The following is a 25,294-nucleotide window of genomic DNA, read 5'->3' as shown; positions in this document are numbered from 1 at the left end:
TTAAAGCTTGACTTACAATCAAGTTTTTTTCTATTTCCTCATATACTTTGTCCAGAGCTTCATCACGATTAGTTGTAGCTACACTGGCCTCCGCAAGCTTTTTATTCCATGCTTCAAATTCATCATGACTAATGTCTCTGTAGCACAGGCAGAGTGTCCTAAGAGTTTCACTTGCAAAAATCTGAAAAACAATTAAAAATAAAACATCCACAAAACAAAACTCTTCGTTTGCAATCCAAACATAAGTGTTAAGATCACAGCACTTAGTAAGTCTGATACAATGAATCTGACTGCACAGTTGGTCCTGGGTATTTCAGAAATGCCAAAAACTAACTTATAGCTGACAAGGCAGTCTGAACTGAAAGACTGAAGAGGTGAGAAATAGAATGGCGTGTAGTGAGCTGGAAGACTGATAACTACGAAAAAAAAAGCATGCAGACAAAATTTAAGTTCACTTCTCACAAAAGGACAATGAATGTATTTTTAAGACCATGCATGAAAACTTATATTGCTTTGATTATTTCTCAGGTTTGGGATGATTTGCAGAACCAATGATAGGTCTGCATTTGTTTTAATTCTTTAGGAGAAGGAAATCAATAAAATTATAGTCAGAAATAAACAATTTCTAATTTTAAAATGGCATACAAAATACAAACATACATCTAGTGCTTCTTCTGTAGCTTCTTTCTTTAGATTCCTTGGGTGCAACCGTTCATAAATTACTGTATCAGCCCCTTTACAATAGAGCCTGATATTTCCACCTGATTCTCTTACTGTGGAGTAAAATAGGAGAGGTGGGACAAAAGGTTAGAGTGCATTTAAATAAAGCAATAGTTTCAGATTAGATTTTTCAGTCTACTGCTGTTAAGGACCAAAACTACAAGACCACCTTTCTTCTTCATCATCTCTAATAATGTTCAATTAAGTAACCTGGCTGACAAGTGCATTTCCTCTTCTCTTTCATGACAGGAGAGGATATTTAAACCCCCAAGGATTATGTTTTAGATAACTGTTAATAGTATTAACATCTCACTCGCCCATAGGAGCCGGGCAGAGACATATGCTGGAGATACGAGGCACCAGAATTATAGCCTTACAAAAACCAGATCTCTCACTGATTCAAGACTGACCACTTTAAAGATAGTTAAAATCAAAACTAAAGCTACCTCAGCCTGCGTACCTAGTACTCCAATAGCTAGAGGAACATACAACTTGTTTGTTCTCTGGGGAGAAGGGGCAATAAATCACCTTGCAGCATGTCTTCAAGGTTCTACTAAAGGGACCCAAGATTTTTTTCAGCAGAGGCAATGCCTGATCACCAGGACTGTCTAGTGGACACATTTGCATCTAATTGCAAAGCCCCTCTTTTGCTATCCAGAGCTATGTGGAGTAAAATCTATCATAGGACTGTGTATTACACAGCCATAATTGTTGACTTCAACTTCCCTTGCACGTACTTTTTCACCTATAAAATACGAGTGAGCTTTTCTACAGCGGTTGGTTGTAAACAGCTTACCGATGACAGACATCCGTTTTCTATCACTGTTGAAATCCAAGATAGCAAGGACGTCGTAAGTTCTTTCAATCCCCATTTCACTTATAGTGATAGTATTTTGTGTTCGTGAAAGAAAAACATAGCCAAAGTTTCTGGCTGCTGTAACCAGGGCCCCTTCATCTGGGGAAGCTGCTTGGTAATTGAGCTGACCTGTATCATTGAAACAGGAAACAAGAGAATCCAGGAGTACCTGAGCAATCCCATTTGCAAAGGGAGCTCCAAAAGACAAATCCTTGGCCACAGACACCACTATAACAGAGTGGAAACAACCCTGAAAATATCAGTAGGAAGAGCAAGAAAGGACAGGAGACTGCCAGTTCCACAGAGATCTCGCAAAGATGACAGTAAAGCAACATTACTCTTCAGTGTTTTATTTGAATCTTCCAGCCTTATTTTTCACGTTTGTGATTCTTCAATAGCTGTTCACCTCTAAATTCAGTTTCCATCACATTTTTGTTATTAATTTTGCTTATTTGCTGCCAATACTCTTAGGACAGACATACGTAATTTGTATATGTCTATGGGGCTGAGAGTCAAGGAGTAAGAGCATGAAACCCTCATGCTGAAAATACTCATTTTTCCACACTGAAAATGTTTCCAAATGTGTTTGTACTTCCACATATGAACGTGGAAGTAGGCACTATGCTAGTTTCATTATCAATTCATTTGAGGTTCATGCTTTTGAGATTTTAAAGATGTATTTGAACGGAGAAAAGACCCGTAACATAAACCACAAGACCTCTGTATAAACTGCTCCCCCACCTTTCTAAACCTGCTGTTATTTAAGATGTGCATTTGCCACAACTTTACCTGTCATAAAAACAGACCTCCTTCCATAAAGGGTCAGATAAATTCAGCACAGGGAATAGCATCAGCTCTTGCTTTTGTTTAATTTAAAAGAGCAGCCTAACACTCCTTCTCACTTATGGGATCGGCATTGCTTTTGGTCCTCTCCCTCGTGCAACTGGATTTGAATTACCATTTCTCCTTACACAGAAAAAGCCCAACAACCAACACCCAAAAACGTACTCACCATCAGAACTGTCAACCATGACTGTGTGACAAATGGCAAGCAAAAAAAAGAACTTTTGAATTTCTGGCTCCTTTCCAGATTTTATTTGCTCTATCAGATAGTGATCATAGAATGAGAACTTTCCATCTGCGTATGTGTTCCAGCTGAAATCCACTTGCTGCTTAGCAAATAGGAGAAGAGAGAGTTTGAGTTATCTCATGTGCAATTGCTTTGTGCCTACCTGCATCTCTTCATACTTTGGCAAGGGAACGCTCCCGGTTCTACAGACCGCAGGGACCCCAGTGCCAGACTGGACCGACCTACCTCTGGGTGGCTCTGCAGCTGCCCTGCTCCATCCCGGCAGTCCCCTGCAATGCAAGCACCATCGGTTAGAAGGCACAGGACAACAAAGCTTTTACGACTCATTCACAAAGTAAAAAGATATATAGAACAGCTCCTGCACTAGAACAGCTCAGATTTAAAAAAAAAAGATTAATGAACAGCCACGGTACTTTTGCGTACTAGGGACACCAAAGCAAATATAAAGAAAAAAAAAAAAAGCATGTGGTGGAATTGTCATAAAGCATCCATGTTGGCTTAACACAGCTTTAACTGTCAGGAATTCCTCATCTGTCTTCAGAGGTAGGATGTTTAAAAAAAGCACGTGGTGTTAGCACACTGTGTTCTTCGTTATTTGAACTGACCAGACAATAGTTTTGGAGCACATACACTGCATATTCGAAATACTGAAATCCAGACAAGATTGAAAATGGAAGTATCTAACACTGAAATGAAAAACTGCTGCTCTTACTACGTTTTCTTATTTGTTTCTAGATGATTTTTGTCCCTGAAGTGTTTCTACCAAAAGTAAAGCATTCTGTAAATTATTCATTTCTGACTTTTCTGCTGGGAAGTTCCCACTCAAGTCTACCAGTTTCCACTTTTTAAAAGGGAAAAAAGCGGGAAAAGCCCAACAGTTCAATTTGATGGGGGCTTTACTCAATACCAGGGCTAAATTGTGGTAGTTCAGTTGAATCTAAAAGGATTCGTATGCACCTGATTTCAAACAAGCATTAAAATTCCTACTTATTTGTACAGACTGGTCAGAGGCTGCCAGCTGTCTCCCCTCTGTGCTCCCGTCGCAAAGCAGCACTCCTGGGCTAGCCGTGGTTTCCACTGCAGGGTGACTTACCGTATCTTTGGCCGTTGATGCAACATTTTTTAAATGTCATGACGTTCTGTGTAAGCGTTCCAGTCTTATCAGAGAAGATGTAGTGGATCTGCCCCAGCTGCTCATTCAGCGTGGTGGTTCTGGCCTTCGCAGCCGTGTCCTTCTCAGGGTAATACATTTGCAGGTCCCAGTTGATAAAATAGCTTTGTCCCAAACGAATCACTTCAACGCTAAATGAAATAAAATGAATGCTCTCACTCCCAGCTGCATCTCATATTCTAAAATAATGACACATTATCAGATCCAGGGGACTCTGACTGTTTTCCAGGACTCAAATTGCTCCGACAGCCAGGAGCTTAAGACAAAACAATGACGTTTCCCAGCACAGTACAGAGTACCGTCACCCCTACACAGGCCACTCAAACTGACGCTGGACCACACCGCTCGGCTTCAACACCACCACAGTAACAGGGGGAAAGCCTCTACGGCTTTATCAAGCCAGAAGTATTGATGGTGCTGCTCCCATCACAAATAAAAAAATCACACTTGTGAATAGCGTTTTAAGTACAATTTGGAGAAGAGCAGGTAGGAGGCTGGAGGACTTCAAATATGTTACAGATAGGTTTGTCAAAGACAAAAGTATTCATACTTCATGGAGCAGTAAGGCCTCTCTTTTGAGGAATACATCTGGAAAATATGATTTTTCTATTTTATTTTTTTTCAAGTAGCTTCCTTCATGCAGAATTAGACTGAGAAGTTAAATGCTAGCGGGATCAAGCCTCCCATTTTGTCAGAGATCATTGCTTGGGAGAATTTTTTCGTGAGTCAAAGTATAGAGCAGATATGCTTAGTACCGTAGGAAAAGCTTGGTATCTTTAAATTCTGAGTCAAAGATCCTTGAGTGTTGATTTTATACTAAAACAATATACAGAATCACAGATCACTTTCTTGTAAAATCTCAGTGAAGGTGAGTGCATCCAATGTCTCTTCAGTCAGAGAGAGAATTAATATGCTTTCCCACCCAACTTAAAGCTGCATTTGTTACCACTAATGGGAAATTAGGTCCATTCACCATTAATCCATGAGTTAATTCAACCCTGTCACCCGTTCAGCTATTAAAGGCCAAGGTATTTACCTACCTGACATAGAGGGAAATGGGAACCATGGTGTTCAGAACGATGATATATCCCCAAAAGTTAAGGAAGCCACGATACGGAGGACTTAAGTCTTGCGCATCATAGAGGTACCAAGACGAGTTGCCAATCTGCTGCTCCCAGTAAGTGTGTCCAATGGCAAGGCCAGCCGACAGCAGGATAAGGACGACAAAAATCTACAGTGTACACACAGTGGCATGTGACACTTCAGAAACGTTTGCTTAACTTAAATCCCAAATCTCCACATTCAAAATAGACTACTACATGTATTGGTAAGTAAGAAGAAGGGGAGCAAACCTTTCCTACAAAATGAACTCTTCAAATAAGCTGGGTTCTAATTTTAGTCTATTCTCCAAGCATCATTTTCATGTTTTTACATTTATTTAAGCAGGCAGCAAACAGGGTACGTGAACGTGCTCAGAGCAGGGGCAGAACAGCAGTCGTGCTGAGGTAAGTGCCTCTGCCTCCCAAGAGGCCAGCTCCTCTCTCCCCTTTCCTGTCCTGGGGAGTGACTCAGTAGAGTGCGGTTGTAGGACAGCAGGCATTCCTCACACACACGTCCCGCAGGTGCCAACCAAGGACAAAAAACACAGGTGGTGAACTTTTCAGGCTGAACAGACCTCTGGGTCCTCAGGTCTGCCCAGCAGTTTAGTGCAGACAAGCAGAAGCACCTGCAGCACTGGGTTTGAAGCACTTTTCCACATCACGTAGGCTGCCCTACACCTGCAGTTTAGGGTCACAGACTCTGCCAACAGTGAGGCACCTTTTTTAGATCTCCTCCTACCTCATCCCAACTCATCAGGTCACAACAAAGTGGAAACAAACTTATTACACCAAAAGAAAAAAAAAAGTTTCTTAAATTTGCATTCACTCTATTCACTTAAAAATTAACTCAAACATCTGAATTTTAAACAAAAAGTCTTACAGTATAAACCATGTAATTCATAAGGGAGTCAATCTTCGTCCTTTTAAATCTCGTCTTTCCACTATTTTTCATTATTTTTGTATCAGCACCTAAAAGGAAAAAAAAGGAAAGATACAATACATAAACAAGTGCTAGTATTACTATTTTACAAAACTAGGACATAAAATACAGTCAATGTTTATAAGATAAAGATGTCATTTCACTCCCTAGGGCATGCTTTCAGTTGCTATTTAGTTGGTAAATATTACACGTGTTCAATTCACAAATACCTGCAAATATAACCATTCCATGGCAGAAGTCTGTATTCCTGATTTTACATCCACGTAATAAAATCTTATCGGCATCCAGTGAATAACTCGTGTTTCTCCAGAATAATGTTCCTGCAAACTTATCCAGCCGGTTGTTAGGTTCTTCACATTCAATCAGACCTAAAAAAAATTGGAGAATATGATTAATATATGTTATACGAATATGTTAAATAAAAATGCATTGAGTCGTACCCACCATAGAAGTAGTTTTACTTCATGAGGTTGCTTTTTTGAGAAAACGAGTGTTCTGAATAAACCATTTCTTTGAAATTTAGGGTGTGCAAATATCCAGTGCTGTATTGCTGATATTTTACATGTGGTATCTTAGGCTGGTATTTTGCTTTCCAGATTGAAATAGCAGAAAAAATTCATTTCTGCACCAAGACGGGTACACACAGCATTTACTGCCAAATAGGGCACTTTTTGTTCACCTTTTCTTTTAATATTTCTGAAGTTTTAACAAAGGCCTGCTTACAGGAGCGTCCGTCTCTCTGGATCTCACACTCCAGCATGAACGTAGCGTTCAGCTCATTTTGCCATTAAGGACTTCCTAGCGACGATCCCAGAGGGGGAAGACACCCTTCCCGCACCATGCTGCCACTGTGCACTGCTACACAGCGCAGATACCCGTAGCTCAGTCATGGCAAAGGTCTCATCTTCACACACACTATATTTTGCTCAGCAGCACAATTTCCTCGTGCAACTTGCTTACGTCTCCTCTTGACAAAAGCCAGGAAGCCACAAACTCCAGCATCACAGGCACCGTTGGCAACGCTTCCATCCCCACCCATGTTTTATTTACTTGTACTGTGAACTGTGCGAGCAACATTTGAATAGTTGTAGGAATGTGACTATACAAACCATTAAAGTCTGCCATCGCGCTTTCTTCTTGGAGATATCTGTGCGTTACCTCAAGTGCCATTTTGAATTTTAAGTTAGTCTCACTAAGAAGAAAGGATAAAAAGGTCACTTTACTAAAAACACGGATACGGGAACGGAAGTTTGAACAAAATTAAATTAAGCAAATCAATATGCCATAGGTACCAGCCTCCTACTTTGAAGCAATGGCAAAGCCATGCATTTGCACAGACATGAAACATTCCTGACCCTCGCGACTAGCTCACACTGGCTGCGTTTCTTCACAAGTGAAATCTTACCCCTTTACCTCTGCTCACTGCACATAAGTGAAGCTTCTCACAAGCACGGCTTCACTAATAATAATTAAGTTTTAACTAATTGGTTTTTTGGTTATTTGAAAGCAATAATTAATAACTGATGCTGTTAAAAGCTCCAATAGAGAGGAAACTTTCGCAACACAAGAGATCCTTGTTTTGCATAAGTTATCATTTTTAAGATACTAAAGGTTGAGGGAGGAATTCACTGCTCACTGAGGAAAAAACTAACATTCACCTCATAGGTGAAGTCTGTGTCATTATAGACTTTCCTAAAGGAATTCAGAACTGACAATATGAACTAAAACAACATTTACAAAGCAACATGACAGAGACAGTAAGATTTACGCTATCTAAGCGGTTTCTATGAAAAACTTGCACAGAGACACATGTATTTTTGTTTTCCCCACTCTGACGGGGAGTAAGAAAAGTTTAAAATAATAGAAAAGTCCAGGTTGGAAGAGACCTCTGGTAATCAAAAGTCCAACCTCCTGCTGGAGGCAGGACTTCAGCTGAGGTTCTCCAGGGCCCTGTCAAGCGAACCCTTGACTGTTCCCAGTGAGAGAAACTCCACCACGCCTCTGGGCGCCTATTCCAATAGTAAAAACCATCCACCATGAGAACAACTAATCTTGAATGCAGACAGAATTTCATCTGAAGCAACTCGTATCCACTGCTTCTTGTTCTGTCAATGTGCATCCTTGTGAACGGAGCATCTTCTCTGGAACTATCTTTGAGATACTGGAAGACTGATTAAATCACTCTTCTAAAGACTGGTTAAATCATTCTCTTCTCCAGGCTGAATAAATCCAAGTCCTTCACCCTTTCTTTGCATGTCATGTTCTCCAACACCTCAGACATCTTTGTGGCACTCCAGTGGACCCTCACCAATTTTGAATGACCCTTGAATTGCGGGAATCAAAAACTGGACAGTTTGCCAGGTGTGGCTCAGCAAGTGACTAGTAGAGCTTGAAATACACACTCTTACCAGTAAGCCAAAATTAAATCCAAGAAATCCTTAAATAGAGCCTTACCCATCTAGTTCAGCTGTCTCTACATAGCAGAGACTGTTTGGCTCTGAGCTGGATAGCAGCAAAATATCAGCCTATAAAAACAAATAAATAAGCGTCAAATAAATCCAACTCCCGATTCGTACAGAACTCTGTAGAAACATAAAACAAATATATCTAAAGCACTTACAGGAACGAAAGTATTTTTCTTCAGACGAATGATATCACCAACTTTAATATCTTTCCATTTGGTGTTTTTGAACCTAATATCAAGATAGTTTAATCATTATTACTATTTAATCTAGAACACTATCCACTCTATAATTCTTGAAATATTGAACTTTCCTTAGTACAACAACATTACATCTTGGTAAGGTGTGTTTTTTCTTTCTAGAAACTGCAATTTAGTTGAGGGTCTATAACTTAGAGGTCAACCTACCTCTTCTCTTCCCTCTTCACCTATACGTGAATTTCTGTCCTTCCTGCCAAAGAAGTTGCTCTTAGCAGATTTACTGCCACAGAATTAAGTTTAAATTCCTCATTTGGGCAATTATTTTCCATTTTCAATTAGGTTTTCACACACGCAGTAAAGAACAAAAAGCTGAACTTTCCCTGTTGTCTATGGTTTAAGATCTGCGAAGAAACTTAGTCACAAGGCAGCAAACATTACTTACATAGTTAAGAAGGGAACAGTACAAACCTTCCATCCCTGATGACTTCACATGCCCTATTATTAACCTCGTTATCCATCCTGTGACGAGTCTGAAAACCAGGAGCAGAGAATGTACTCCATACTGTGTATCACAATTAAACAAATGAACTATACTGCTTTCTTTTGCTTGTCATATTAAAAAATATGTTTCTCACAATGTCATCCACTAGGTCTTTGACTGCAGTTATTCCCAGCACCAAGAGTAAGGGCACCAGCGTTGTATACCATGACAGGGTAGTTATCTGGGGAATCGACTACAAAAGACAAATAAAATCAGTTCAGTACAGTATTATCAATCAAGCTCAGTTCAGAGACATTTAATAGTGATCTGACTACAACATAAGAAAAAAAAGCAGCACATCAGAGAGAGTTTTAACTCGGGTTGTGGAGATAAATGAGACTCTCAGGGAAGAGTTTGACCGTGCTGCCCTACCTCAGCATCGGCTTCTCTTTAACAATTGTAGGTGCTCATATTTTCTGTTGGTACTTCTGATTCATGAGTGGAACTTAAGGCCATCGTGTTTTACAGAATAACAACCGAAAGAAATATCTCTTCCCCGTGAAATTCATGAATTTTGCAGCTAGCTCACCCTAGCTAATACAAAGCTAGGGTAAGTTGTTCCAGATTTCTGTTAATATGGGCTTAGCTTCTGTAGTAGTTCAGCTACAGTCCCCTACAAAGTACCCTGCAATGTCCTGACAGGATAGCGCTGAGTTGTGTCATAAGGATTATTCAGCTCAGTAGATGAGCACCTCAAATTCACTTCACAGTTAGTATTCTCTCTCTCTTACCTGCAAAATGAGAAGAACAAGAAAATAGAAGTTGGCTGCTCTTTTAAACTGTTCAAATAGATTCAGTGGTAAAAAAGTGATAGGGTTGTACTTGTACGTCTTAATTGCATTTCCCTGTTGAAGAAAGCCAAACGTCATTCACAACAGCAGATTTTTCTGACGTTACAAACGTACAATGCATATTTTTAAGTAAAGCATTTTACTAGTGAAATCTTTCCTATACACTTTGTTAGATACATACCTTTCCTTAACAGTTTAACATGGGTCACCGTCTCAATGAAACAAGGCAAAAAAGGTCTGTTCCACTGACATGAACGTACCCCAAAAGGCATCTCAGACTGAAGCTTTAGCTACAGGGCACTGCGCGGGCATAGTCTGGAAAGGTTACAGCCTCTCCCCAGGTAAATGTCACCGTGCACATGGCACTGCCAGATGAGCACAGAGAGGGGAGGAAACTGCAGTGCTCTCCTCCTCCTAGCCAGTCTTCTCTGTAATGCCTCCCGACAGTATTTGCTAAATACACAACATCACTATTAGCGATATAATTGATCTCAGGCATCAAACTACAAATTATGAATCCAGATATGAAGGACTGTTAATTACACTTATTCAGGAGGGACTATGCCAGATCCAGCAAAGGCAACTCTCACGAGTGCCAGTCCCTACCTAGTCCAACCATGGAGGACTTCTATCTGAATGGCTCCAGTTGCAGAAGTTTTACTATGAAATGTTCATACTCATGCATGAGATAATCCAAACTGCCCCAAGTCTGCGAGGCAGGTATGTCAGTAGGTACAAGGGAATCTCAGGAGCCAATGCATCACACACAACCTCTCAGTCCAAGCCTCTGTCACTCGCAACCAGCACCACATACAAGCACCACAGCTTTATTGCTTTGAAAAGTTAAAAAATTAGGAACAGGAAAAAAAATTCAACCTTTTGTCTTGACAAATGAGATAGAAATGTTGCCTGTATCATAATAAGGTGGATTTAGAATGACACTGTTTAAATGATTAGACATTCCCAAATGCCTATTTTTAAGACTGTCCCAGTCTAGCTTAATCAGGATATTGCTTTAATACTAGACTGAGACTTCTTCTACGGAAGACGACACCTATGCAGGCATTTGCAACAGCCACAGCTGAGCAGATAGAACTCAGAATTTGGACTGATAAACCTCGGAATTTGGACTGAGGAGACCCAGCTTCTAATTCTGTGTCTTATCTTAAACAAGTCTCTTGATACCTTGATTTTCCATTCATAAACCCAAACCCAGTTATACTTCCCCACCTTTGTTGGAAATCCTAAGGAAGTGTTAATTGTTGCTTTTGCACTAATCACCAGCGGTTTGAAAGATCTTACTGAGATTAAGAAAGTATTCACCCTGACAAATACTATTCATGCATAACTGAGATAAAGAAAACTTACTGCATATTTGCTTTTTTTGAAGCACAGAAATATTGTTTTCTTAAACTGGGGCTGCTCGTAGAAGTGTGGATCATTTGCTTTAACTTGCCAGCTGCAGTCTGGAAGAGATAAGGCAAAAATGGGTCAACATCCGATATAAACACAAGAGAACAAATCTGCCAGTTTCACGTTTTCTCTCAAATGCCATCTTTTAAAGGTACTTTCAAATGAAAGAAAAACTGGTACCTGCTTTTTAGTACATAGTCTAAAAAAGGTTTTCAAGTAGTTTCCAGGCTATTTGTCTTTATGAACAATTAAAATATAAATCTGAGGTAGGAAGAAGTGGTGATTACCAATTTGGAAGTCCTATGAGAAACTGAAAACCTATCAGAGTAACATTTATTTGTGCTAAATTCCCATCATTCCCCTCTTCTGGTTTGCTTTTGTTACACCTGTGAAGCACTAAGCACCCAAAACACGGTTTCTCAGACTTTCTAGAAGTGAAAAGGTCTGCTCAACTTTTGAAAACAATCATTTCATATAACTATACTGTGCAATGGTTTTCATTTACAACCATAAAAAAAGTAAGAATCTGAAGCACTCATTTTATTTCTTCAGATATCCATGCCCCCTCTTTCACAGGCTACCTCTTTCCCCCCAAAATCCTTCAGATCCCATTCCTGCCCTCAAGCCTGCATCACCGATAGCCCTATTAATCCTGCTACCCACACCCACAAATTCAGGCCCTGCCCACATCAAAGGAACTCCCCGCTAAACTCCTCCTGCAAGTTTTGAAACCAACTCTTGGGAGAGCTTTGCCTGCCTGCGAAGGATGAGGCAGACAGTATTTTGAAATCCAGCCTTCTGGACTCATCAGCCAAGTGCCTCCCCCCTTCCTCCAGCCCACAGTAATTGTCCTTAATGGGTGTTCTTTTTGGTTTCATGGGATTCTCATGACCTAAGCGCACCCAGCACTGCAGAGCATGGGTGGGCAGAGGTGTGGGGTGGGGACTGGCAATGCTGCCAGGGACCCACGAGGTGGTAAGGGCCCGCTGTAAGGTAGTTATGTCTGGTAAGGCTGACTAAGACTTAAAAACTCAAATCTAGGCACAAAGCCGTTTTTGTTTTCCCACCCAACACATAAAGCAAGTTCACATTTGATGCATCTGTGACTTTACTGTGACTATACAACTTTCATTTCCAGCATACCGGTTGCAATCTCAGAAGAGATAAAGAGTGCTACAACAAGATAAATATTTCTCTGTCAGGGATGGGGCAATAGGATGAGGGGGAACGGTTTTAAACTGGAAGAGGGGAGATTTAGATGGGATATTGGGAAGAAATTCTTTGCTGTGAGGGTGGTGAGCCCCTGGCCCAGGTTGCCCAGAGAAGCTGTGGCTGCCCCAGCCCTGGAGGGGTTCAAGGCCAGGTTGGCCGGGGCTTGGAGCAACCTGGGCTGGTGGGAGGTGTCCCTGCCCAGGGCAGGGGGTGGCACTGGGTGGCCTTTAAGGTCCCTCCCAACCCAAACCATTCTGTGAGTCTATGATTAGAGTACTGGCATACCAAGCCTGCATGGTTACATCTCTCACCTCCTTAAAGCTTTTGCCCTAGATCGGAGTTCAAAGGAACTCTGCCATATCCATAGCTCTAGTCCATATTTTGGATAACAACTTGGGTAATGTTAACTGTATAGACAGCAGAGCCTTGTGGTTACACTGAACTAGCGGGAGCTACAAGCCCTTTGGAGGGCAGAATCAAAACTCATCTCTGATTTCAGACACCCTCCAGGAAAAAGCAAAAGGCACGGTATACTTCAGAAACAAAATTGAAGGTGTAGGAGGTCCTGTTTTAGTTTTGTTTCTCTCTCTTTTCTTTTTCTTGTGCTTATACTAGGCCACAAAGCAAACTTGTGTTTGCTGATGTACTGGGTCTACGAAATAAAGTATCGAGGAAAAAAAAAAACAGGGGGAGCAGGTGAACAGAGCAACTGTCATGATGAGAACTCAAGAAGATATGATGGATGGTGAGAGGCTAAGGCAACTGCATTTATTCTATAGTCTATGTTATCTCAGTCATCATAATAAAAAAAAAAACCAAACCAAAACTAAACATGTAATAGGTGGTTATAAAATGAGAGGTGATCAACTGTTCCCTACTGCCACACAAACAGGAAGAAGTCTATATATATTAAACGGGCCTTGGTTAAATAAAAGTTACTCACATTGCAACACTCAAAGAGGTGTATTTAGGGGAGTTACAGACTTCCCTTGGACAGAGGTAAAGAACAGGTATGTCTAAAACATGTCAGAGAGGCTCCTCCCATTCATGTTCCTACACTGGCAGCACTTGACAGGTTTCTTTGAACTCCTCCTACTCACCTTACCTTTCTGTGATTCTGAAACTACTGCAAATAAAGAAACCCACAAGGCTACAAAATTAGCATTGAAGCTGAAATCTCAGCTGTGCAAGACTCAGAAAGCAAACGTACATGCAAACCATCAGACTAAACACAGCAAACTGGCCTATGCTGGTTCAAGTTTCCAGATGATGGGGAAGGCAAGTATCTGAAGTTCTGTTGAAGCAATTCTCAGACCACAGGCTATGTACATCTAGGACCTGCCCTAATTAAGATGAGGTCACCGTGCAGATCATTAGCTTTACGCAACAAGCAGTGGCACAGAACTCTGGTTGCAACTGGAATGAAGCCGATTTCCGTTCTGACATTGGTTAAACTGCACTGCCATCAATTAATTACTACTCCATGGATTCAGATAAGCCATTTCAAATCCTACCTAACAAATAAGCACAAAAGTCAAATTGATCCACGCGTTTGCTACCCAAATCAAGTTTCTGTCATAATGTTACCTTTTTTCAATGTCTCTCGTCTCTCCTTTGTGTCTCTGTTGATTCGGTTTTGTCCTGGTTCGACTGTAGGCTGCCGACTGTCCAACTCGTCCTCTGTTTCATCGTCACTGTATGGCATCACCTCATCGTTAGGCTGGGAATCCTCATCGAAGGTGGTCTCCGAATCCCTTTCTGAGATCATGCTGCTAGCGCCCTGCGAGCCTTTTATAAAAGTTAGGGAAAGGGGTTAACATAGCAAGTGCTGGAAACCACGTCTCTGTAATTTTCCTCTGTTGATGCTAGTCACCAAAACCCACGTTTGAAACCAGTTTCCCTGGAACAGCACACCGCATGAGCTCGGTTTTCAAACACAGACCAAAGTCACAAGGCAGTTATTTTCACAGCAAGTCCTTCATTACTGTTCTGCTATATGTAATTATACATGCTCACACAACAGACTACGGAACGCCCTGCGCTCGTGACGCAGCACACCTTGAGTGGGACGTTGGAATTAGGGAGCCTGCAAACACCTGACTGCCAGTGGCCACTACATCATTCCCTGCAGAGACACGGGAGCCAGAGCCCCACTTGGCCACAGTGGGGCAAGGAACTGGGCATCAAGGGCCAGGCAAGCGTGGATCGTGCCATCAAGGGCCCAGTTTGGGTCACACAGCTGGTCCTCCATCCCGCTCTGCCCAGTCTCACCCAAACCAGCCCTCGCTTCCTCTCCCCTCCCGACAGGCTGAACGTCAGTGTTTGTCATTGCAAGATCCCACATCTTGGTGTCCAAATACCCGAGGAAGTTTATAACTAATTTGTGGTTCAACACACAGGGCCAGTCAGTTGAAGCCATGATGTGTGTGTGCATACCTCTGCCTGAAGCTTCTCAGAAAGCGCATGTGTTCCCTGACCCTCGAGCACTAGCACATTATCTCCCAAACTGGATCTGGGATCTCCACTTTCCATCAAGTTTACTCAAATTATGGCTCCTTAAAAGCTCTCAATTTTGTTGCGACTTGGGCTGCTGCACTTGGCTGATCTCAGACAGGACCAAGATCCGCAATAAGGGATCCCAGCCTCCCGCAGCATTTCTAGACCACCGAGACAGTTTCTACAGCTTAAGCTATCTGCTGCAACAGACAGCATCCGATCAAACAAAATCCAGAAACCATTTACTCCTGTGTAACTCCCGTCCAACCAACATCTACAAATAACCACCTGCACAACTCCTAGGTGGTCTTCATCTACATTTGGCCAGTCAGTCACCTTGCTGGGTGTCCTGGCATTTTAATAACCGATCCAGCACAAGGGTTCAGGCTGTTCTGACAAGTGCATCCTGTTCATTTCTAACCATGCAATACCCAAATTTGTGGTACTGAGGCTTAAGTCACTTGCACTCGTTTGTGAAGATCAGTAATCCCAAACAGGTTCTGTCCTGTCTGTGCTAGGCACCGTAACAACTGTAAGAAAATTAAAAACTGTGAGGAGAGGAGGGGGCTCCCTCACCTCACCCATTTCTGCCAGGGCCCCGAGGGCATCAATAAGCCTCTCCAGCCCCGACCAGCTGTGCCCCGGCCCCCTCGCGCCCATGGGACTAGGAACCACATTTTGTCTCAGCCTGCAGGCCCTGTCTGAGCTGCATCGAAGGAGGGCCGGTCTCCAGCTGAGCTGTGGCCACGTCCATGCCCCTTCAGCTCTGCCTCGACACTGTGGACCTCTTCGGCCATCGCTGGTCCTGATCCTAACCCTGAGCTACACATCCACTTCCCAGCTTGACCCTGGACCAGCCTCATCACCGTGGTGTTGCCTTATGGCCTGGACTCTGGCTGGGCCTGGTCACCATCTTGGGGTCTGTCCCACTTGCCTCGCACATCCACTTGCTCTCCCATGGGGAGCAGGTCTGCTCTTGCTCCTCCCTGGCAACTTCAAAACCAAACCAAGTTAAAAGATCGCTGAAGCCAAGTAACATAATGTGCACAGCAGCTAGCTACCAAGTACACGTCTGTTGACCCATCTTGCAAGAAGATGGTGTCGAAGAAGGCCAGTGACACCCTGTGCCCCAATATGCTGTTGCTAACACAACAGCAATCATTGGGGCTGACACCAAACCCTATTGACATCCACCTTGGTTTCTATTTTTGCAAAGCTGAATTGTCTCCCCTCCTTAATCTCTCTTATAAGAGATATATAAATATTACATGAGCACTTAATATGCTACTCAAATGACACGGCTGTTGGCTGGGAGCCCAAAGCATGCGACACTCCTGAGCCGCAGCTCTGCAGTGCTTGCCCAGCACACAGGCTAATGTTTCAAGGCTGACAGTTTACAAAATAAACCAAAACCAGCAGGTGTCACATGAATGCACAGTTTGATTTAATATGAATTAATACAACTTCTCCCAAGACCCATTCAAGCTGTTAGAGGCTCCCCACTGACGCGATTAGCCGGGAATATGACAGCTAGTCACTAACACAGCTGTGGATCCTGAAACTTTCATGAAAGGATCATTTGTTTTCCTAAACTGCCTTGGAGTTAGGGAATTCACCTCAAGACGCAAGAGATTCAAGCTCAGACTCGGGCACCTGAATACCTCACCAGGATATTTTGGTTTATTCCTCCTCCTCTTTTTACTCCTTTGTTCTTTCTGAACTACCACCCCATCCCCATAAAATCTCCTATTTCACCTGATAGGAAGAAAAGTATTAACCAGAAACCTGAACCAAAAATTTATCTCCAGAGCAATCTGCTCATTAACAGCTTGGAGCACACGGCCAGGACAACTGGCACAGCCATCACTAGGGAAGGGGTCCGTGGTGCAATCCGGGGGGTTCCTTGCGCACGGTGCTGCGCAGCCCTTGCCGAGCGCGGTGCCGTGGCGCAGGGACACTGCAGCTGCCCAACCCGTGTCAGCGCTCAGGGACCCCAGGTTACATCCAGGTTTCATTCCCTCGGCAAACCAGGCAGACACTCTGAGTCGGGTATTAGTCTTGCCTCTTAACAATCCTGCAAACTCTGACTTGCCGAGCAATACTTACAGCCAACACAAACACTGACTTTTCCCAGTATTTTCTATCTGAACAGGGATATGGACAATCCTGCCTTAGCCATCAAAGCCTTTGCTTTTCAAGCAAGCCAGCATCAGACTCTTCACCCATGTGTCTACTTTCAGGTTTACAGACACTTAAGATTTTCTTCTGCCTGAGCAGACGTTCCGTGCAAAGAAATTCCTTGTTTTCAATCCCAAATTGTTTGAATGTTAGACAAAATCCTTTTAGAGCAGGACATAATGCTCAATTACTCTTTGAAGCATATATAAAATATACATGACTGCAAGAAGCCCTGCAGTAGTCAAGGATTCTGCCCTGCTAATACCTTACGTGGAGACCACTGGAGGGGAAGAGCTGGAGATCCTTACATGCACAGTCCCTAAAGCAAAAAATATCACAGGATCTTTGAATTGCTCTCACTCCAAGACAAACAAAATAAGCTCATACCCACAGCACAAAGAGATTCAGCCTTTAGTCTATTAATCTTTACTCATTAACTGGTTACCGAACTAATTAATCATGCAAAGGGTTAGACGAGATGCCGAAAAACGCTGTATTTGTTGTCTATTATAGATGCATAGCTAACTGGCAATACCTAAAATACAAACAGAAGCAGCCTGTGAGGCTAGCTGTGAGTGCTGGTGCAACAGCTTGTTGGGGGGAAGTTCAAACTAATTCTATTCATTTTACTCTCTCAAAGAACTAAACTGTCAAGTGGAAAACCCCGCTACTAGAGGAGATCCCATGAACAGCTACCCCGCAGGCAGCACAGCTCTGTCCGCTGAGCTGCTCCATGCCAAAGGCAGCACCGTTATCAGTTCTGCAGAAGGCAATGAAATTGCACACGTCAGTGATTTCAGGCAGCATTTACTAACCCTGACACCATGAAATGCAGAGGGCATGGTCTCTGCACCCAAACACTAACCTCTCATCGCTAACACCCCCGGTGGCCAGCAGAGTCTCCTGGGAAACATGGCTGCCTGCCTGCCCTGTACATATCCTGCCCTCGGGGACCAGGAGCGGCTGAGGGGACGGTGGTCCGACTGACGGGGAGCAGAGGGGGGGGGCTGTCGGCGAGCACCTGGCTGGGAGACTGCAGAAAGGCACCCGCAGTCAGAGAAGAGGTGTTGCAGGACCGAGGGTGAAGGAGTCCTCCAGTGACAAACTGGTTTAGAGTTAAGTTTCTTGACACCTAGTCTGCACGAAAAGGGCTAGCTGGGACGTCAAAGCGATGTCAGGAGTTCAGAAGAAGGTGGGGAGCGATCACAAGGTGAAAGAGGAGACGGGAGGAACCGACAGCACGGAGCAGCAGAGATGCCAACTAATACTGAACCAGCAGGGGATGGAAAGAGAGGAGAACACGCATCCACTGGCACGGGGATGGACACAACAGAAACCAAAGGTGAATTAAACCTGGCAGGAAGAAAGGCATCTGCTACTGATTTTTGTAGTGGTCACTGTTCTGAGGAGAAAAAAGGCACCACAATTTAAAAAAGAAAACCAAAAAGGCTAAAAAGGCTATGCCATGCAGAATAAACAAACTATTTATGAACAATGTTGAAATAAAATAATAGCAATGAGCCACTCTTAAAAGGATCTCCTCCCAGAACAGAGACAGACAATTTCTTATGTTTGTGTATACTGCTTATGTTCAGACTTGAGCTGAAATAATTGCTTACAAAACGGTCTTTCAAATAAGGCAAAAAATGTTTGGTTTGCTGGAGTTGGGGGTGAAACTGTTTCAAACAAGATCCCACCTACTCTTCCAGTTTCACAGTAATATAATCCAAAATGAACACTGCTTTTACAGATCTTGCATTGAATGGACTAATAAAAAAGCCTACACATAAATGTGCTTTAGAAAACTCTCCGAAATCGTCATCTCTCTCATCAAGCTTGGATTCAACCAATAATTACTAATGTTTGAACATACGCGGAGGGAAAGAAAAATAATTAGCAAACCAAAATTCCAACACAAGAAAAGCTGCAGTTTCTCTCAGAGACAGGAGGAGCATTTCACAAAACGAGATCTACTTGCCTACATGTAATGCAGGCTACACGCTTAAGGCCCAAAGGATCCTGCTGCCCGGGGATCGAGCTATGCATTTTCAAGGGCAGCAGACGGCATCCCAGTAGAAGCACTACACACAAATAACTTTATTAAATTCTGAATTAACTTCTAATGCTGCCAAAATTTACAAAGAGAATTTTTGGGGCCTGTGGAAACAGTTCTTGGAGGGTCTGAGATGGAAGAACGCTGTTGTTACCTGGTGCTTGATGAAATGCTCAAAAGAGCACTTAAAACAGTTGTTTCTTGGTTGTATGGTCCTCGTTTTCTAGCTCCTGACTTAAAGACAGGGGCTTTCACTCCATTTCAGATAAGTCGCAAAATCAGAAACCCTTACATTAAACTAAACTTCAGTCTAGAGAAAGTATTAGAAGAACTCAAGAGGATTCCCCAGCAGCTCAGTAGCCACTCACTCCGCAGCCATCCATGAGTACCAGCCAGCCCCCAAGAGTGGGCATGCAGGGTACCGACAACGTGAAGTGCAGCTGCTTCCACCTCGCTTGCAGCAAGACCAGCGTGGCAACAAGAACTGCCTCCCTCGGCGAGGTTGGGGCCGGCTCTGAGCTCGGCGGGCACCCACCGGGCCAGCGGGAAGCAATGGTCAGCTCCGGTTCTGGCACAACAGGCACAAGCCAGGCTAACAGTCTCCTTATCTTACAAAATTAAGCTGATCTAACAGCTGGGCTGATGTATGGTGAAGGAAAGGAGAGGAAAATAGTATTAAACACAGTTTAATTATGCCTGCCTGAGTTTATTTACTCAGAAATAAAAAAAGAGAACTTGGGTGAAAATTCCACGGTGCTTCGGTCACTCAGGTTTTGTGTCTGATCATGCTTCAGGACAAATACCAGCTAATTGGGAATAACTTAAACTTTGTAAAAAAAGCATTTACTGCATTTGTTCCAAAGCCGTAAACAACAACAACAAATCTTACTCTAAATTCTCCTCTGGAGAGTCATTGCACGTGACGCTGTTGCAAGAACTTGGGGTCACAGGAGCGTAACTGTAATGCTGCAAATCAGACAGTCACTCACTCAGAGTGGCCCTAAAACAGTTACAGATCCATCTAGAACAAGTCATATCTACAGTAAAAGAATTAAAATACTACTAAATTTGTTATTTTTATTTATTGTGGATATAGAAACTTACAACGTGAAGCAGAATAAGCCTCACAGTGTCATACCCATCAGTCACCAGTCCCTTCACAACACGTGCACAGCCTACAGCCTGCCGCGGTCTCCTGAGCAGGTTGTTCTGCACAGCCATCTCACAGGTTCATGCAGCGCCTAGTATAACACTTTCTCAAACCTGTAAAACTGTTGTTTTACAACTTAACAACATCAACATTTTAGGCAAGAGTCATAAAACAAACAGTACAAAAAACAAGCTCAGAGAAACCTTTCTGAATTACTTTATGTCTCTGGTGCTAAAATAGGACAAAAAAGCTACATCAAGATGTTTCACTGATATTTAACTATGTATTTAAAAAAGTAAATAAATGAAAGGCCTGATACTCAGATATTTTGGTTTTGTCCCATGTTTCTTCACTCTAGAAAAATTACAAAAGCCATCACTACATATTAAAAACCAAAACAGGAAAAAGCAGGTAAATGCAAAGAGGCTTCCTGCCTCAGTAGGCCCCTGGCTGAAGTCTGTCTCAGGCACGTGTGGAGAGGATCCCGAGAGGTAATCTAAACTGCCCTGGCTAATCACTGCCTCCGCAGGCAGCAGGCAAATCCTGAAACTCCCAGAGCAGCTCCAACTCCACGTTTATTGAGTCGTGATCATCTGCCGAGCCCTTAACAACGTAATACAAATATAAAGCTTTCAGGCTTCATATTGTTGTGAAACAAGGAAATGCATTTTGCCAAACCAATAGGGAAATAGTCTTCTCCAATAAAACAGCAAAACCATAGTTGTAAAACACGGTAACACCAGTGTCCTGCTCAATAAAATGAGAACGTATTTCAATCCCACTTGGGAAACTCCATCAGACATTTTAAAGCCAGTACTCTACCTGGAGCTCCAACAAGGAACTAGTCAAACGATACCTGCTTTCCTTGTCAGCAGGAGTAGTCCTGCAATAGAGTAACAGTAAAAAAAATAAAATAAAATTTGAAATTTCTCCACACAGGTAGAATTTCCGTGTTTATCAATTTGTCTGTTTTTTAAAATCTTTCCCATCCTTTCTAGCAGATGCACTATTACTGCAATTACATTTTCCCCCAAGAGACAGAAGTAATTATTCTGCCATCTTCAGCTGTAACACATTGCTCATCTTGCCAATAACTGAAATTTTAAGCTAGAAAGGGAGCATGAAACAAAGACAGCCTGTTTGGGAAACAGAGGAACTGAACAGACACTTGCAGGACTGCAATCCAAACAACCGAAAAAGAAATGGGAGCCCACAGCGTACTTTGATGGCTCTATCAAAGCAGATGCCTGTATTTAGGAGACTCAAGTCCACGGCCCAGCTTATACGCTGATAGGTTTAGGAATGATTTTTCATCCATGAGCACATGTTTAAAGAAGGGCTCTTAACAATGTTTGAGAAGTGACGTCTGTAACTGAAAAGACAGCTCATGATCCGCTCTTGGGTAAGGTTGCAGTTTTGTTTCCTTTAGAATAACCTGGTCACCAATATCAAGCCCTGGGCAAGCAAAACAAAATAACTGCTTCCTAAGGATCAATTTGTCTATCCTTTCTGACAATGCGGATAGCAAGCAAAGTATTTAATCCAGATGACCATTTTGTAAACCTGGCTGTGGGAAACGGGCTCTGAAACGGCTAGGTAGGGCACACCAAGACACGATGCGTATTCCCCACCTCTTCACGCTAACAAAACCAGCAAATTCAGCAGGACTCTGAGGAACGGAGACTGCTTTAGAAAAAGGAAGCTCTGCTTTACACAGCAAAGCAGGAGGTATACAGAGGTGCATGCATTTTGTCTTAAGGATAGCATTCTTCATCTAAAAAGACAGCAGTGGGCTTCAAATAGAAGGAAAAAAAATCTGCTTAAAACAGCACAGAGGCAATTCAGCACAATTCAAAGCATAGGGAGGGTTCATCCAGTCAACATGCAAAGATTTTTTTTTTCACCTGGTGGCAGCAATTCATAAGACTATTATTAGCTATTGCTATTTTTAGGGCATAAGAAAAGAAAGAGGATCCCTGTGAATTATGGGATGAATACATCCAATGCAGTTGCTTAAACGCAAGATGTTTTTATACTGCGAAACACAGAGGAAGGGGTAGCAAAACACACCAGGTGCCCAACTTCTCATCACACAAGTTCTCAGAGGGTTCTGTAAATACCAGGGAGAAAACAAAATACTATTTGTTTTACTTGTAAGGTGAGATTCCTACAGCCAAAAAAGTAGTTGCCACCTAACTTTCTACTGGCTGGTACAAACAACAAATGAGGTAATAGCTGTAGGTGAGCATTACAGGATCTCCAAAAGAACTGTTACCTTGGGACACTGCGTGGCACTCCATCTCCCAGACTCATAATCATCAAATTGGTAACATGGGTTCAGTTAATGCTCGCAATTTAATCCTCACAAAGCAGCAGTCAGAACTGAAGTCCTTCGATGGTGGGATATTGCATTTCTATTTTCACTTCAGTGATCCCAGCCAAATGCTTTAATAGAGTATCGTCCTTCATTAAAAATGTATTAATCAACTAACCTACCTGTAACAAGAGCTTCTACAAGGAAACAGGCAAATAATAAAACTAGATTTACTTCCAAAATATGAGACAGATCACATATTACTCAGAAGAGATATGAAATTTTACTGGCAACAAGCACTTGAACAGGCTGATAGAGTATCTTCTGAACAACTGGAATCTTCTAGCTAATCTTTATGACATTTAAAAAAAAAGAAAAAAGTGGTTACTCGAAATAGCATGAATCAGCACAAATGGGCCAAGGAAATAACCTTCATTCCAAACACTACTAAGCTTCAGCTAGATTGCCATGCAAATGACACGCTTTAAGCTCATCAATTCATATAGCTACTTCATACATAACAGTTATATTGACTTCATTGAATGACTATATTAAAATAACTGAACAGCCCCAAAATTACATCTTCAATGGGAGTGATTTCGATCAGTCACTTGTTCTGAAACACACTGACTTTTGTATGCATCCTTAAAGTATGCCATGACCGTGGTAAAGCCCAGCTCTTGAAATGCCTTGGAGAAAGAAAGGCAACCTCACCAGTTCAGAGAATTATTTTAAGGCAGCTGTGACTGGAGGCATGTTCTTGCTCACCTGAGGTAGTCTCCATCAAGTACCGTCAAAGCAGTACATTAGAAGCAGGGCTAACTGAATTCTAAAGCTGAAGCCTCAACTCCTACAAGCCAACCACGTACACTTTGCATTAGGCTAAAAACATACCATATAATTCAGAACATCTCATATATGGTGTGTGCCCTTTAGTGTCATCCTAAGTGCTCCCAATGACTATCAGAAATGGCACGCTTGGTGCTTGGTGCAACTGACAAGCAGACTCTGCCCAAACATGGTGGACAATTAGGTTTCTGGCAGCTGACGTAGAGGCACACCCCGTTTCCCAGTGCTGCTTCAGGAAGACAGAACTGCTGAGCGCTTACATCGTGCATTGCAAACGGGTCAGCTCACAGCCAAACCGCTCCAATGGAAAGACATCAGAGCTGAGGAAATAAGCAGAGCTTTGCTTGTCTGTCAGAGCTCCCACAGCTCAACAATTCCACCCACAGTGAAGACATTCCGGGTCAGGCATGCTTTTCTGAAATAAGTATGCTCAAACCACACTTGAGAGCATACGCTAATCAAAACCGAGGTAGTAAGGAAACAGACTCCTGACCTTACACACCTTCTTCATTGCACTGTGACCCTGGAGAAAGTTCCCACCTTGAAACTGCCAACACATGCCTAATATCAGGTGACTCAGAATTCCCACCAAAAAAAAGGTTAAAATTCAAGTCATTAAAACACAGCTACAGATAAAATGCTTGTGGTGAAGTAGTGCATCTACAAATCCCAGGACACCAGAACATACGTCCTACCTGACGAGTCCGAGATCTTCACCACACAGCAGAACCACACAGATTCAAACAACGCTTTCGGAGACTCAAGCTATCACTGCAACACGAGAAATCCTTGGAGAACCTGTTTTGTCTCATGAGAGTCAGCTTGGCTATATCATCTATTGCTGTTGTTCACCCAGCCCCAAGTTTTATAAGCATATGCATGTATAAATACACACACAATTTTTAAATATAAAGTATATATATTTTGATTCACAACAGTACCTAATCTCACAGAAAACATTTATAACAAAGGTCATTTCAAGCAATTCGCAACCACAAATTGTGCAGAGGCTACTTAGAATTTAGTCTGAATAGCAAAGGTTCATTTCACTTTCCACAAGCAATAGCATCGTAAAGGTAACATGTTGTTGTATCTATTGGTTAAAAATAATGAATCTTACACAATTTGTATACTAACAGAGGATGAGCAATAACATCAACATTAATATCCACCAGAGGAAGACCTGAAGATGGTTAAACTCCAGTGAATAATTGATTTCTCCTTATATCCCCTTACCGTGAATCTTGAAATTTTAGCGCCAGGATAAAAATCTGGGAATACCACAGTGCAGGCAACTGATGAGAGTTGTGTGTACACAGCTACATGCTAAGATGTCATAAACCCACAGTGCCTCACTCAAAACTTTAATGTTATGTTAATCAACTCACCCACGTTTGAAGTGGGAAAAGAGAAGTGCCATAATTGTGCAGAACAAGGATGGTGGAGAAATAAAGACATAAGCAAAGTTGCACTGTTATTTCCCACTATATAAACAAACTGCTTTGTCAAAACACGTGTACTGGAATGGGGCTGTTCTGCCACAAAGAAGTGCCTTGGCACAGCACTGGAAGACAGCGATGGCGTCTCTTTAGCTCATATTGCCATCAGAAACACACACACCCAGCCTCGTATGACGTACCGAGGGCAACCACTCATTAAAACAAGGAGTTTCCAAAAAGGTGTTTCAGCTATACCTTTTTAACTGTAAGGATCAAGGACTTACTGAACTGAACTACTTCCAGCTCTAAGAGTTTTTTT

At 42.4% G+C, this 25,294-nt stretch overlaps 1 protein-coding gene across 3 annotated transcripts in view; it reads right to left on the bottom strand.

The window, feature by feature from the left end:
* LOC128902007 (phospholipid-transporting ATPase IC-like) overlaps positions 1 to 25,294 on the bottom strand; it is a 37,810-nt gene that overhangs the window by 8,529 nt on the left and 3,987 nt on the right. For all 3 annotated transcript variants that reach the window (XR_008463570.1, XM_054184262.1, XM_054184261.1), the window contains exons 3-19: positions 14,084 to 14,284; positions 11,240 to 11,337; positions 9,812 to 9,925; positions 9,175 to 9,273; positions 9,008 to 9,069; positions 8,498 to 8,570; positions 8,332 to 8,402; positions 6,987 to 7,069; positions 6,087 to 6,245; positions 5,818 to 5,906; positions 4,878 to 5,068; positions 3,760 to 3,968; positions 2,892 to 2,935; positions 2,589 to 2,745; positions 1,517 to 1,705; positions 661 to 773; positions 17 to 181 (exon numbers count right to left, since the gene is read on the bottom strand). Coding sequence is in view for 2 of the 3 variants with exons in the window: in XM_054184262.1 (XP_054040237.1) it covers positions 17 to 181; positions 661 to 773; positions 1,517 to 1,705; positions 2,589 to 2,745; positions 2,892 to 2,935; positions 3,760 to 3,968; positions 4,878 to 5,068; positions 5,818 to 5,906; positions 6,087 to 6,245; positions 6,987 to 7,069; positions 8,332 to 8,402; positions 8,498 to 8,570; positions 9,008 to 9,069; positions 9,175 to 9,273; positions 9,812 to 9,925; positions 11,240 to 11,337; positions 14,084 to 14,264 (2,097 nt within the window). In the remaining variant the exon portion in view is untranslated. The remainder of the gene's footprint in view (positions 1 to 16; positions 182 to 660; positions 774 to 1,516; positions 1,706 to 2,588; positions 2,746 to 2,891; positions 2,936 to 3,759; positions 3,969 to 4,877; positions 5,069 to 5,817; positions 5,907 to 6,086; positions 6,246 to 6,986; positions 7,070 to 8,331; positions 8,403 to 8,497; positions 8,571 to 9,007; positions 9,070 to 9,174; positions 9,274 to 9,811; positions 9,926 to 11,239; positions 11,338 to 14,083; positions 14,285 to 25,294) is intronic.

This window comes from Rissa tridactyla, chromosome W, assembly GCF_028500815.1.
Source record: "Rissa tridactyla isolate bRisTri1 chromosome W, bRisTri1.patW.cur.20221130, whole genome shotgun sequence".
NCBI classification, from domain to species: Eukaryota; Metazoa; Chordata; class Aves; order Charadriiformes; family Laridae; genus Rissa; species Rissa tridactyla.
This window is presented reverse-complemented; position numbering and strand designations above follow the sequence as displayed.